The 10,983-nt window shown below is 31.8% G+C and overlaps 1 protein-coding gene across 1 annotated transcript; it reads left to right on the forward strand.

Annotated features, from left to right (window-relative positions):
• Nucleotides 1-10,165: 10,165 nt before the first annotated feature.
• Nucleotides 10,166-10,651, forward strand: LOC113380590 (zinc finger protein 2-like). Its single transcript, XM_026619772.1, has one exon. The coding sequence runs from the start codon at nucleotides 10,166-10,168 to the stop codon at nucleotides 10,649-10,651; it is 486 nt and encodes a 161-aa protein (XP_026475557.1).
• The last annotated feature ends 332 nt before the right edge of the window (nucleotides 10,652-10,983 follow it).

A 10,983-nucleotide genomic window follows, 5' to 3' on the forward strand; every position in this document is an offset into this window, starting at 1 on the left:
CCACGTATCTGCCTTATCACCTTTCGTAGGAGATGAAGACATTACTCATTACTGTGATTCCGATCAGGAAACGTGGTCGACCTAATTCAGCGAGGGAGTGAGAAAGATGATAAATATATTTATTAATAAATATTACGCATTATACGTCATTGGAGGAGAAATTTGTCATAACCAATTACCGATGACCTAGCGAGATGAGTTCATCACCAATGACAATCTCATACCCAAAGATTTTGGCGAGATGAACCGGCGACGAACTCCGAAACGACGCGAAGGAGTTATCGGACGGACACAAAGGAAACTCGGAACTTCCACCCTAACCAAAAAATCAACCCCACTACGAAAGTAGGAGAAATAGGAATAGTATAAAAGGCCTTGTAAAATCAGAAATATTGTCAAAAGTATTGAGTTCGCCCGCGGCTAAAAGCTTTATAGTTGATATATTTTCTCCCTGAAATTATTAACTGGTTGTTTCTAAAAACCATCGGTAGAAGAACGAACCCTGACCAACATTTGGAACTTCAGTCTAGTATTGAAGTTACAACGGTCCGGTAAAGCTGTTGTTAAAGAATTATCACGGAATCTTTCTGACGCCCCGAATCATTTCAGCTTTCACTGAGCCAAAGTGATTCAAAATCCAACGCGCATTTCCAATAAGTGTTCTGTATAACTTTGACGCATTTCTGTGAACTCACGAACAATATTTTAATAAAGTTATTAGTTTTTATAATTGTGTTTCTCATTTAATACTAAACTGTTACAGCTTTAATTTCGCAGATATTGGTAAGTATGTATCTCAATTATTTCAATTTATTCTTAAATTTTATGTGTCACTATATAAGATTTTTATTATCAAGAAATCATAATTTTGAGAAGATGGATTTAGATTGTTCAGACTGCAGTTCTACATCAACGATTATTAGTTTGGAATCTGAAAGAGAGTTAACCTTTGATGATGAAATTGAATTTGATATAAGTACAAATACTCCACAGCCACAAACTCCTTTTGAATTCATGGAAAATTCTTTCATAAATGAAGATGTTGCATCATCTCTTAATTTTTTAATTTTTTTTTTTTTTTGACGACGAATTGGTTGGAAAAATTGTTGATGAAACAAATGTATATTTTATACAACAACAGCGAACGGATCCTTCAACGCCTGGTGTTGTAATGGATTGGAATGTCACAGCAGCAGAAATGCGAATATTTTTTGCAATAGTGTTAAATATGAGTATCGTATTCAAGCCAGATGAAAATATGTATTGGTCGAAAAACCCCATTAATGCCACTTCATTTTTTTCCAAAGTAATGTCCAATAGGCGGTTCAAATTGATAAAAAAGTATTTACATTTCATGAATAATGAAACCTATAATTCGGATTTACATCCTTATCCAAAACTGAATAAAATTTGGCCTGTATATGATTTTCTAAATAAAAAATTTAAAACTGCTTATACCCTTCAAAGGGATATTACAATTGACGAAAGCCTAATGTTGTAAAAAGGAGCACTAAGCTGGAAACAATATATGCCCATGAAACGTGCAAGATTTGTCATCAAAAGTTACTTCTTGTGCGAATCGAAAACTGGGTATATATGGTATATGCTGATATATACGGGAAAGGGGACAATTATTGATAGTGAGTTTCCAAATTGGCTTGATGCACACACAACAGTCGAGTCGAGTCGGGCGTGTTTCAGGCGTCATAATGTATTTCAGTTTAAAACTTTTCTCGAAATGATTTTAATTTTGTGGTTATTCATCATTAATTTTACAAACAATGTTCTTCTCGAATATTAAATAAAATAATAATAAATAAAACTTATACTTATGTATAGAGATCAAATTACTTCACGTAAATATTCACGATTAAAATAAGGATTGTATTCTGAATTTCTCTGAACAGGAAAACAATCTGCAACTCCAAGGACAAGGCCAAATAATTCTTTAAGGGGGTTGTTCTTTTTTTATTTTTCTTTGTTTCGGTTTTGAGATTTTTTGATATTATGAAAACTAAAAACCTTAGGATTATTTAAAAAAAAATCATCTCAATATCTATTCTTTTATCGTTCCGCGAGCTATTGTATGCCAGCTGCCTCTTTTTCATTATAATACCTCATGCACATGACCTTTTTAATGTGTAAGCATCCTTGAACACCATGGTGTATTTCGTACATTAAATTAAATGGTGTATGAAGTACATTTATATTAAAAACTTTAAATACGTTTTTCTCAAATTGACTTTTTTCAATGCGGTGCCACAAATTAAAAAAAAACTACAAGTCGGATCGACTTGCATTTTTTTTTTAATTTGTTCACCACTGTAATACCTAGTCCCCCTACCTCAAACAACTCGATAACATTACGCAAAAAATTTTGCGAAGCTTTTCGTCCCAATAACAAGGCCTTTTTGACACTTTTTTTTAAATAGCTGCCATTTTTTCCTTCTTGCTTTTTTTCTTTCATTTTGGTAGGGGGACTGGATTCAAACTTCTTCTTCAACGTAGTTTCGTTTTTTTTGTTTCAGGCGATGCGCAACGGATTTATCTGTAGCAGCGCAAACGAGATCGATTTTGCAATGCCCACTTTGACGCCCCCTGGTTAAAAAATGACGGCGAAAAAAAATAATAAAAAATTTCTTAATATTCTATGATTTTGTAATTTTTGTTTAAAAAAAACCGCATTTAAAATGCTTTATTAAAAATGCAGTTCGAGAAAAACAAAAACAAATACCTTGCATGTTTTGTAACAAAAAAAAAAACAACCCCCTTAAATACTTTAATAATTAATACTTTTTGCAAAAAATTACTGATAAGTGAATCTTATCTTTTGGTGACATAAGAAACATTGTAGCAGAATTCTGTGAGGGCGATAATGCTGATCTCTTGATTGTACGAAAGCAGAGTGAATAGCTCACCCATCAATAATGAAGAAGTTTCATCGACTGAAAACATTTGTTTGTACGAACTGTATCATCGGGTGAAACAGACTACAATACAAGAGGATGAAGTTAATAAATTATTAAAAATAATGAAAAAATATTTTGATGAGAACTTACCGGAAGATGTCCAGACTTTGGTACGTATAATAGAGAATTGTGAGCCTGACATTGTGATAGGTCAAGATATTCATAATGGTACTCAAGCTACTACCTCTGCCATTGAGCATAAGCTGCAATCGTTAGTGATTTCAGATAAAGACGAGCGAAACCAAGTCATTATATTTCCGTTGAAGAATATGAAAGAAATAAATGAATTGGAAGAAAATTTAAAAGAGGAAAACTTCGCATCAGGCTTGATGCATGAGCTGGCCCCTGAAAACCAATATAATGAAAGGGCGACAATTCGCGCACTAATGCAAAAAATATTAACAAAAGACCTGGCAAATAAATTTTCTGCAAAAGGGAAAACTGAATTTTTGCAAGCTGTCCAAATAAACTTCGGAAGATTAACAAAGGGCAATATTATGATGCATTTAGGTATCACAGTCACCTATTATAACAGTCACCTATTTTGACACCAGTTCCCCACAAAGTCTTTTCTTTATAATAATTCTAGCAATAATAATTTATTATCAATTATGATATTACAATTTTATTGATATTGTGATATTACAAAATTCTGTAAGGTTATAAAAAGCTAATTCAGTTTAACTAAAAAAACATCGAATTTTTTGTTGTCTTAGCTTCGGATATTGAGTGGAAGTTTATTCAAAAGCTGAATACCTAAACCATCGACCGTAATGAAAGAGCTAGTTTATATGTGCGCGCCTTAATAAGTTTGTGTCTAGCGTTGTAGTTGGATGATGACAAAGCCATATTAAAAAGTTTCGAATTGATTTCGATGAAAGATAATGTTACCAGTAGAATGCATGGGACAGTTAGAATATTGTGTTTTTGAATATGGGTCTGCAAGAGGTTTCACTGGCAATAGCTGTTTTCTGAAGGTTAAATGTTCGAGCGTTTTACTGGATAGTAGTTTTCCAACTTAATTTAGTTACCAGCTCGAGTAAATTAAATGTCCTACAAAAGCTTCGTTGAGTACAATGAATATGTTGCAGGAACTAGGAGTCGATTTTGCTGAACCAATAACACTGAAAACCAGCCGCTAAGGTAAGCACGACATGCTAAAGCCTACATAGCTTTGTTTGTGTGTATGGTCACAATGACGGTACACTTCGATCTTGTGACTAGTTCATCCACAGATTCTTTTCTTGCCACATTGCGACGTTTTATTCAGCGCCGTGACTGTAGGAGCCAAAAATGAGCTAAGTGACCCTATACCGTATTTTTGTAGGAGCCAAAAATGAGCTAGGTGACCCTTTACCGTTTCTTCGGACATGATATGGTCAAAGGGAACCCCTAACCTAATTGAAGTAAGCTCACAATTTGGAGTAAGGTGGCTATTGATTACATCGTACTTCCCACATTTTGGTTTTTTTATGAGAGGGAACCACCAAGTAATAGAATTGTACTATTTGACATACAAAGAGTACCTCACGATTCTCACTCAGATTGAGGCAGTTGTAAACTCTAGACCACTTTTGGCTACCACCACTGATGACAGCGCTGATATTTTATATATTAGTCCAAGGCATTTTTGATTGGAAAACCATTGACAGCACTTCCTGAGCCATATAGATTAGACCATATTGTTAATCACGATAAGATATTTATTTAAATAAATGACTTCAATAACAGACCCATTTTAGAACATTTAATTTATTCAATACCTAAATATGTAGCAACGTAGAAATAAATGGTCAAACTCCCTACAAATAGGATTAATGATATTGTTTTGATTAAATAAACACAAAACTTGTCATTTTGAATACTAAAATAGATCAAGTAGTTCAAAATTCAAGTTGTCCTATGTTGATGATATTAAAATGGCAAAGTCATCGACCCTTTATTCCCACTTAGTTCAAAGATGAAACGAGCTAGTTGTTTAGTTGCTATATTATTTGATATAGGATTGATAGTGTTAGTTATGCCCGCATCACACCCCTATATTTGAGTAGTATCGACGGCACTAATAGGATGTAGAGGATACAAAGAATATCGAGGAGACCCGGAGGGACCCGAACGGCACAGATTTAGGGCAATTCTGTACAACAAACGAAGGAAACATTTTCGAGGGGTAGCAAAAAAAATTGGACATGCTTGTCCCCCACAAATTATGTGCAAGGTATATAATGACGGACCTGTTGAGGCTGATTACTGGAAAACACATGTGGGACATGAAAATTTGATAAAATATGTGCGGTTGGATCAAAATTTAATCAGAAACATCAAAGGTATTTTTAATTTATTTTCATAAATGCAATCATCACATTGTTATTAATTCTTTATCATTAGTAATATATTTTTTCCAGATCAAATTAAAGCTGGCGTACATGATGACTTTATTATAAACTACGAACGTGAAGTTTGTTTAAATAAAGAACTAGCTGTAAGTGGAATTCTGTCTTAAGGCAATTAAAGCATCGTGCCTTAAGGCAAATTGCTGGAACTTCCCGTACCAAAAATTATTTTTTTAAAAACGATTAACATTTTTGAAAAAAATTTACTTCAAAAAAATTAGATTTTTGAGAAACTATAAATTTGACAAAAAATTACTTTTTTTTTGAAAAAAAATTTTTTTTTTTGAAAAATAATTTTTTTTTTTTAAAACAATTTTTTTTTGAAAAGAAAAATGTTTTCTTCATTTTGACATATTTTGGAAATTCTGAACTTTTTTTCAAAGCAATCGTACTGCTTGAACTGCATAGAGACGAAATGTCAAAGCTCGCAAGTGTCGCGCCGCCGTCTAACGCATAAGCATTGGTACGGAACCCATAGAAATGTAAAAAAAAAATATACTTATTGTTAAAATCTCTATAAAATATCTGATAATTGGATGTGCATATGTCTAATGATCATTTTTATCCGCCAAATGGCTCATTTTTTTACTTTTTCCTCCATATCTCCGAAACCGCTAGACCTGCCTTCATGAAAATTTCATTAAGTCTTCATCTTGTCAATACAAATGAAATGTTTTTTGAATTATTCACATTGGACGCTCCGTTAAAAACTGAGTTACCGTTTTCGGCACTTTTTGCCCCGTATCTCCGGAACGGCTAGACCTGCCTTTGCCAAAAACTAATCAGCACGTCTCCTTATCAATACGAATCGAATGTTTTTTGAATTATTCAAATCGGTTGATCCGTGTTCCCGAAATCGTCGACGAAAATTTGTATCCGCACATACATACACACACATACATGCATACACACACACACACACATACATCCATTTTTTCTAAGGTATGCCAAAATATTCAGAAACCTTTGAAACGTCGAGAAATGCAAAAATTTTCATTTTCGATTTTTTTGCGATTACTATAACTTGCCCTACGGGAAGTTAATTACCACTGAGTAGGGAATGCAATACCGGTTTACCGGTATACCGAATTACCGGTAAACCGCTTAATTTTTCGACGGTATTTTTACCGGTAAATAACTTAAAAATACCGGTATTTTCGATATTTTTACATGGCGCTTGTGGATACATGTTACATATGTACATGTTTTAAATCCCATGATCGCTGACAAGAAATATCACTTCACGCTGTTGTGTTATATAAACATGTGTCAAAATATTATCTCGACTCGTCATTAAACTGAATATTTATTACTTTTCAAAGGGCTTCATATCGTATTTCAATAAATAGAACGGACTAATCAATAATGATGTTATTTTATCTTATATAAAAATGTAACGGATTTTTAAAGTGGCATGGGCTTACTAGTGGGTAATACATACTAACTTAATACATGCTAATCATAATTATCGAAAGTATTTTTATTAAAAAACAGATTGTAATTTAATCCTGAAAATTTAGAAAAAAAATTAAATATATTTCACGTACAAAGTGTCGCATTTTGAGTATAGTATAGGATCATTATATTGTTTTAAATAAAGTTTCGTATATTAATTTAATATCAAAATAACTTGTGTAAAATATTGATTTTGATAAAAAGTACTCAATAGTCAATACTGAGTAGTATTAATACTTTTGTTACTGTTATTTTAGCAACGATTATTTTTTCAGCACTCGATATCGATAATTTGTCTCGACTTTTCTAGCACTAGTTATATAGTAACTCGGAGAAACATTATTTTTTTAGTGTATTTACTTATTTAAATTTATTCGGGAAACTACTATTTTCTTTAGGCATTAATTCGGGGAATTATTTTTCTTTGTGGAAGTTACTAGAGTGCCAATTGAAATATCGTCTAATACAACTCCACAGCCATTTGTTCATTGCAAATTGTTTTGTCAGTACGTAGATACAAATTAAGATCGAAAGTTGTTTAGTTATATTAATTTAGTGAAATAATTGTTTTAGAATAGAAATTAGTAGTTCAGTGCAAAGTTATTTTTCAACGCGTAGATACAATTTTGTAGTGAAGTTTGATAAATTTGTGCTTGTGCAAAATTATAAATTGACTAAATTAATTATTTGAGAATATATTTTTTTAATTCAGTGCGGAGTGTTTTTCCAATAAGCGAAGTTTTAAGTAATTTTAGGAAAGTTTGTTTACTTCGTGCTTGTGGAAAATTATTAATTTTAAAACAATTGTTTTTTAATCAAAAGTATGAATTCAGAACTCAATATATAAAATTCAAGAACATAAGAAAGGAAACGAGGTGAATTCTGTGTGGCATTATTATTTAGTTGCCAAACAAGGACAAGTTTGTTACATTATTATTAAAAATAAATGTTTTGTTGTTCAATTGTTCTTTTATTCTTTGGTTTTTATTATTATTATTTTTTATCTTTATTAGGTCTGTTTTTTTATATTTGTATAAGTAACATTCAATTTTGTTTACATTTTTTAAGAATAATCTTATTACCGGTAATTTACCGGTTTACCGGTTTTAAAAGTCGAAAATATCGAAATACCGGTAATTAAATTTTTTATCGGTATTGCATTCCCTACCACTGAGAGCTTCCATGATTACGAAGAAAGATTTATAGAATATGAAAAGACATGTGTTACCACCATATGATACCTTTAGAAATAAAAATGATTCAAGAAGTGTAGCCGATAGGGTTAAGGAGAACCAGAAAAAGAAAACATTCAAAGCTCTATTTTTTAAAGAAATTAACATAAGTAATTATGGGTTTGGAAACGATGAATTTATTTTAGTAATTTAAAAAAACGTGCAGGCGCAAATGTTATTGGAATTTGGTACAGACGAGATATGCATTGACGGTACTCGCGGGACAAACGGTTATGGTTTTCAATTGCATAGGCTTTTATTAACTTCCCGTAGGGTAAGTTATAGTAATCGCAAAAAATCGAGAATGCACATTTTCATACATCTTTTCGTTACGAAGGTTTCTAAAAATTTTGGCATACCTTAAGAAAAATGGATGTATGTGTGTCATCTTATACAGTATAAAAAGGATCAAAGTTGGAGAAGAAGAAAAATAAAACAAGATATTAAAACCAGCTTATATAAAGTAATCGCAGGAATTGCAAAAAATTAGTTGATAAGAAAAAGCCTTTAAATAAAATCAAGAAAATGCCTTTAAGTAACCCAGAGTAGGGATTTTTTTTTTTAATTCAAACATTTTCAAAAAAAATCAAAAATGTTAAGTAGGGTAACATATTTATTTTGTACATTTTTATAATAAGTGCGTGCCATCATTAAGCTGATCAAACCTGATAAATAAGCATATGTATGTATATATGCGCGGATACAAATTTTCGGTGACGATTTCGTAAACACAAATCAACCAATTTGATAAGTTCAAAAACCAATTGATTAAAATCTATAAAAGTTTAGTTAGTCAACTTTAATTGGAAAAAAGGGGGGTCTCGCAAACGATTTCGCCGACGCCTCCGAATGGTCTAGCGCCGCCACTGTATGTATGGATACAATTACTCGTCCACGTTTTCGGGCGCGCGGATCAACCGATTTGAATGGTTCAAAAAACATTCAATTCTATTGAGCAGCTCCAGCCGTTTTGAAGATACAAGACTAAATGGGCAAAAAATTGCAGTTTTTGAGAGAACTAAACGTCTAATTAGAATGATTCAAAAAAGTTTCTTTAATGTTGACAAAACAATTGCTTTTGGAAAAAAAATTTTTCATTTCAATTTGTTTTGTATATCGAAAATAATTCACATTTTGATTTTAATTCTAGCTAAATTTTTAAAGCTCACTTATATACTTTAAGTGAATAATTTTAACTTTGTAATTCAGTTTATATAATTCATATAAATATTAGTCAATATTACAGTATTTATAATAATCTATCTGAAAACATTTAATATTCCTGGAACATTTTGTTACGATATCAGTGGAGTATTTATAAAATGAAATTGTTGAGAAAAATTAAGGGGCGCGCAAGATTTTTTTTCATTAAAGCTGGGGGGAGAGGCGCTATGCGAAAAAATTTCGAAAAAAACTGCTTAAATCTATCCTTCTTCAACTATATAGTCAATGATTTTAAATTTTGGCGCCATTAGATATATTTCTAATGTCGTCCAACCTGAACGAAGTAGAAGTGTCATGGTTCAAGAAGAAACTTCTTCATTTTCGAATCGTACTTCGACCTTCAACCATATCGTAATACCGAAGAGGTAAGTGTTAGTATTATATCATATTAAAAAAACTAATTAATAAATATGCTTTAATATTTATTATCCATTCATAGGACTTGCGTTAACTATACTACAAATTTCAACTTAAATAGGCATAAAGTGATTCATGGTAATGAATTACCCTTTAAATGCAATCTTTGCAATAAAACATTTTCGCAGAAAGTGACATTACAGAATCACCAAAAGGTGCATGGTACACAACAACGTACATTTGAATGTAATATATGCAATAGCAAATTTACAACGAACTTTAATTTAATTAGGCATAAAATAATTCACCGTGAAGAACTACCATTCAAATGTAATAAACGCCATAAAAAATTTTCGCAGAAAATCGTTTTAAAACGACACGAAAAGGTCCATAGCAAAGATCGTCCTTTTGAATGCGATATTTGCTATGAATCTTTCAGAAGTTCGTTTTTTTAAAACGACATAAAAAAACTCATGCTGCAGATATGCCTTTCAAATGCAGTATATGCAATGAAAGGTTTTTTAGTAAAATCACAATGTTAGAACATCGAAGAACACATGCCGTTGATCGTTCGTTTAAATGTAAAACATGCAACAAAGCATTTACAAGTAAGTTCAACCTAAAACGGCATGCAAGAATACATACAGGGGAGCGTCCATTCGAATGCGAATTATGCAATAAGAAGTTCAAACAAAAGGTGACTTTCTTAAAGCATAAAAATGTTCATTCGAATGGCAACCGCGAACAACCTGTAAAGATTCATAATGACGAGAAACGGTTCAGATGTGAAACATGTGATAGATGGTTTAGGCAAAAGATCGCCCTAAAAGAACATGAAAAGGTCCATACAAATGAACGGCCTCATCGTTGCAATACTTGCAACAAGGCCTTCAAGAAAAAATGGAACCTTACGCAGCATGAAAGGATACACATGGACGAGAAACCCTTCAAGTGCGAAACATGTAATAAACAGTGTACGCAAAAAAAGACACTGAAGCAGCACCGAAGAGTGCATCTCTGATAATAACACAGGTGATTGTGAATTTAACATCATTCAATTTTATAATTTATAATTTTCCAAGAATTGCATTAATTTATTATTAGTTATTGATTATTTACTTACTTATATATATATATATATATATATATATATATTCATATTTCAGACAGGGGAAGTGTCACCGAAAAAAAGTGGAAACATTTCATTATGTTTTTACACACAACAGCAAACGAGAATGTTTGCACAAAGTCCTTTTCAATTTGACAATAAATTTTTATCAAAGGACATTATTATTTTACTTATATATCTCATCATCTTATATTATAGCCTTTTCCTGGACTTCGAAAAAAATT

This window comes from Ctenocephalides felis, unplaced genomic scaffold (genome assembly GCF_003426905.1).
Source record: "Ctenocephalides felis isolate EL2017-DRISC unplaced genomic scaffold, ASM342690v1 CF-g0.4_SCAFFOLD_02236, whole genome shotgun sequence".
Classification (NCBI taxonomy): Eukaryota; Metazoa; Arthropoda; class Insecta; order Siphonaptera; family Pulicidae; genus Ctenocephalides; species Ctenocephalides felis.

Excerpts from the sequence above, each read along its gene's own strand:
- LOC113380590 (XM_026619772.1), top strand. The coding sequence starts at position 10,166 with ATGTTAGAACATCGAAGAACACATGCCGTTGATCGTTCGTTTAAATGT.